The sequence below is a fragment of the Triticum urartu genome, chromosome 7A, assembly GCF_056163025.1.
Source record: "Triticum urartu cultivar PI428250 chromosome 7A, HENAU_Tu73, whole genome shotgun sequence".
Classification (NCBI taxonomy): domain Eukaryota; kingdom Viridiplantae; phylum Streptophyta; class Magnoliopsida; order Poales; family Poaceae; genus Triticum; species Triticum urartu.
Genome location: NC_141879.1, coordinates 741,574,311 through 741,578,797, shown reverse-complemented (window position 1 = coordinate 741,578,797; position 4,487 = coordinate 741,574,311). Strand labels below are relative to the sequence as shown.

Below are 4,487 nucleotides of genomic sequence, written 5' to 3'. Positions count from 1 at the left end.
TTTTACCCGTAAGGCGCGGTTGCCGGAACCCGTTCCGGCAACCACCTTTTGTACAAGTCTTGCCGCTGTTGCATGTAATCCTTTGTACAAAGTCGGGCGCAGACCCCGTGCATAAGTAAAGCTCATGTGCTCCGCACATCTTGTCAATTTCATGCTTTCTATTTTTTGCATGTGTTATCTGACACTTTGTGCAGCACCAAAACCCGGTAAGCAATAGCGAGCCATAAGGATCCATATCTTTATTTTCTGTCCTTGACAAGGAAAGGAAGGTTCCCTCGCGCACAAGTTTGCCGGGGGGGGGGGGGGGGGAGGAGAAGATAATGGTATGGACCAGGCGTCGTTCAAGGAAGTTTCGTCTTACCGGGAAGCAAACAACAGAAAAGATAAGTTGCCAAAGTTTGAGCAATCAGTTTTTTTTTATTTTTTAAGTTATCTTCCTTGAACGACCGTGCTTTGTATGGAAAACCTGTGCGCGGAGGAACCAACTCGTAACTAGTTGCGCCCTTACTTTGTTTCGAGTCTGCTCAACAACTTAAGTGAGCTGCACTAGTTGCGCCCTTACTTTGTTTCGAGTCCGCTCAACAACTTAAGTGAGCTGCGAATAGTTGCCTCGCAGCTGGTCGCGCCCTTACTTTGTTTCGAGTCCGCTCAACAACTTAAGTGAGCCGCAACTAGTTGCGACAAGGTTTCTTGTCGGAAGCAGCACCGCCAGCAGGCTGCTGACGTCCCCCACTCAGCGCTCGCGGCTAGGGTGCCTGCGCCGGCAAGTTCCCTAAAAGCATAGGGTAAAAACATACAAAGGAGGGAATCAAGTAAAGGAGATAACGTTGCAATCATTACCCAGAATAAAGTTATATTACAAGATAGCTTGTCGCGGCTCTAACAGATTGTTCTCATGACATGACTAGCAGCGACAAGAAAAGAAGAAAACGGGCGGCCTAGTCTGCACGATCGCCCTCAATCCTCTTGATCCCGCCCACCTTGTCCACAATGGGTGCGACAAGGGCCTTGAGCTCCTCCAGATCGGCATCCGGCGGCAAGGTCCTGAGGACGTTGGTGAGGCGGAGGCCCGGGTTGCGGAAGGCCACCTTCACCAACACCTTTTGAAGAGCTCCCACGCAGATCTTGTGCGACTCGTCGGCCAGCTGCTTCGGGATCCTTTCCCGGAGTCGCTGGAGGGCCGTCGCCACGCCCTTGAAGAACAAGACGAGCTTGGCGCTGGGTTGGAGGTTCTCGTCGGAAGGATACCCGAGATCCTCCATCCCCAGCTGCGCCAACTCCCTGTCAATATCCGCGGCAGCGCTCACGAGGCTCTCCGTCCAGTGCTCCACATTTTCCCTGAAAGCATTCTGGGTGGCGGCAACACTCTCCAGCAGTGCCTTGTCGGCCTTGATCTCTTCTTTCAAGGCCGCCTCCTGCTTCTTGGTGCCGTCCAGCGTCTTGGTCAAAGTGGTCAGCTTCAACCCAAGATCCGCATTGGAGTCCCTGGCGGCACTGAGCTTTTTGCCCTTCTCGACAAGATCGGCCTCCAGCTGCGCCACCTTCGTCTCCAGCTCTTTCTTGGCGGCCTCGGCGGCTGCGGCAGCATCCTCCGCTTGCTTGAGGGCTCCGCCAAATTTTTCCTCGCACGCGGCAAGCTCCTCCTCGTGGGCGTCAAGATTGACCTTCCGCTGCGCCAGCTCGCCCTCCTCCGCGGATAGCTTCACATCGGCAAGTCGCTGTTGCTCTTCGACTTCAGCCTTCTCGAGGAGGAAGGCCTTCTGCGCTTCGGCGAGCTGCTCCCGCTCCTCTGCCAGGGACCGGAGGGCTTCCTGGTGGAAACCCCCGAGCTCTTCCGCGCGCTTCTCGATATCTGCTCCCGCCTTCGCGACAAGCGCCTCGCGGGATTCTAGCTTGGCTTGCCGCGCGCGGTAGAGCGACAACAACTTCCGCAGCAGCCGCTCTTCCTCGGGCTCATTGCTGCTGCTGCTCGGCGCGTCAACCAGCATCAGCCCAGCGGAGGCAAGCACCTCCCCATCGAAGATCTCTCCCTCGACCGGTGCCCTGGAGCTTGATGCCCAGGGAAGGTTAATGAAGACGTTGTCGCCGGCCTTCAAGTAGACGCCTGGCTGGGGCTCTTCGGAGCCTGGCGCTGCAGCAGCGGCGGACGGGTCGGCGGTTGGTGTAGCGCCTGGCGCTCCTGTGGCCTCAGGGCCGTCAGTGCGATCGCCAGACCCCTCGCCAGTTGCCGCGGCGGCAGCCTTGGCGGCCTCTGCGCTGGCGGGATCGCCAGCACCGGCTGCTTCGTCGGCGGCAACCTCGGTCTCCATCTGCTCCGCAGCAGATGGGTCTGACGGCCGGAAAAGGGAGAAGAGTCAAACAAATATTCAACAAGAAGAAGAATCCAAGGGAAGGTTTGGAGCAAGAGGATTACCTGTACTGGGTTCGGCAGTGGTGGTCTCCGCCGCCGAGGGGCCGCTGGTGCCGTCCCTTGCCGGAGACCTCTCCCTTGCCGGGGACTTCTCCCTTGCCGGAGAACTCCCCCTTGCCGGAGAATCCCTTGCCGGAGAAATCTCCCTTGGCGGCGTAGTCGAAGCAGATGGCATGCCGAGCGCTGTCTCCGGACGCTCCTGGTCGGGCTGCTCTGCTCCTACACGAATCAACAATCAAGATGTCAGCAAAGAAAGAGCATCCATGCGCGCCTAACGGCGGAAAGCGAACCACATGCTTACGCTGGGGGCTGCTCTGGAGAAAAGTTGCCGGGTCCGGCAAGGTGGTCTCGGGCGCGCCCTCTTCCGCGGTGGGTTCGTCATCAATGTTGATCACTGGGATCTTGGCTCTCTTCGCCGCTCTCTGGGCCAGCGTCCTGAAAAGGAATGAGTTCGGAGCAAGACAAATGAGATACAAGGCACAACAGCAAGGATTGAAGAACTGCAAGCACGACAAGAGAAACTTACTCTTCTTCTTCTTCCTCGTCGGAGCTGAGCGCGGAGAAGTCGAAGTCCGGCCCACGGCCGGCGCGAGGAGGCGGAGGAGTAGGTTCCCTTGGCCGCTTGGCAGGAACAGTGGCGGCGGTCTGAGACGACCCCGCGGCGTGAGAAGCAGCAGGAGCAGAAGCGGTGGTCTGGGAAGACCGCGCTCCAGTTGTCGCAGTAACGTGAGGCGCTCCCGCGGCGACAGTGCTTGCCGCGGTGGAGCGTGTCGCGCGGCGCGGCGGCTGTTGGCTCGTCTGCTGCTCCGCTACGTCCCCGGCCTTGCGGAGACGCCTTCTTGGTGGAGATGGGGGCCCTGCTTGCGGCGAGCTGTCTGAGGAGGAAGAGGAGTTGATCTCCAATGAGCCGCTCGTGTCCTTGGCGGGCTCGCTCGACCCGACGCCATGTCCAGCAAGTTCTTCCTCGCCGGTTGGCTCCCCTTGCTCGGCACGGCTTGCCGCTTCTGCTACCTCTGCCTCCTCCACGGTGAACCCAAATTCGCCCGCGGCTGCGGCTGCCGCCGCCTCTTCCAACCTAGTGGCGATGAGTGCCATCTCCGCATCCATGGTGTCGCGGGTGAGGCTATCCTTCTCGTCGGAGCGGATCGGCACCTCTACCAAGTCATCGAAGAACTGCTGCACGACATCGTCTGCAGGCTCCTGCCAAGTTGGCACAATTCCATGCGAGTCGCACAGCGGCATCATTGCACGGATGCGGTCGAGCGCGGAATTGTTGCACAACGGAACGACACCCCCCGGCAACCAGAACACTTCGGGATGTTGGGGGTCATACTTGAAGAGCTCCTGGAGCATCGCGTTGAGCTCCAGAATAGTGAAGTTGAAGTTGAGGCCCGGCCGCAGCCTCATGATATCCGCCGCATTCTTGAACTCCCAAGTGGGTCTCCCCCGTTCCTGCAGGGGGGCGATGCGGCGGCGAAGAAAGTCTGCGCCAACAGCGCCTACAGTGAGCCCGGCAAGCCTGAGACGCAGGATTCGGGTGACAGCAATCTTCAGCCTGTCGTCTTCCGGGGCCATGTCACTCCAATCGCTGCCGCGTGCTACTGGGGTTTGGCGCCGGGTGGTGAATGGCTGCGGGTTCTCCTCGTCAATCCAGCACCAATCTGCTCTCCACTCCTCCCACTTGCAGCGGAACTCTCCCTCTAGATAAGTTTCCTTCTTGCTGGCCCTTGAGATCCAGGCGATTCCGCCGGATAAAGGCTCTCCTCTCTCTACCCGGGGTATAAAGAAATGGCGAAAGAGGGCTACATTGGGATGGACTCCGACAAAGTTTTCGCAGAGATGCGCGAAAACTGCCATGGTCAGAACGGCATTGGGGGTGAAGTCAAGGAGGTGGAACCCATAGGTGTTCACGATATCACAGAAGAATTCAGAGAAGGGCGGGCAGAGCCCGCAGTAGAAGAACAAGGCAAAGAAAGGGTATCCGTTTGGAGCCTTCTTCCAAGCGGCGGCGGGGAGTACCTTCGTGCGCGGATGCGCTCGTGTCTCCGTCGACCAGAAGAGGTAGTAGTTCTCCCTC

The 4,487-nt window shown here is 58.7% G+C and overlaps 1 protein-coding gene across 1 annotated transcript; it reads right to left on the bottom strand.

The window, feature by feature from the left end:
• Positions 1 to 938: 938 nt before the first annotated feature.
• Positions 939 to 2,792, bottom strand: LOC147962601 (uncharacterized). The gene is made up of 3 exons (XM_087535778.1): positions 2,708 to 2,792; positions 2,414 to 2,629; positions 939 to 2,329 (listed from the first exon to the last, which is right to left on the bottom strand). The coding sequence occupies exons 1-3, from the start codon at positions 2,790 to 2,792 to the stop codon at positions 939 to 941; spliced, it is 1,692 nt and encodes a 563-aa protein (XP_087391904.1).
• Positions 2,793 to 4,487: the final 1,695 nt, after the last annotated feature.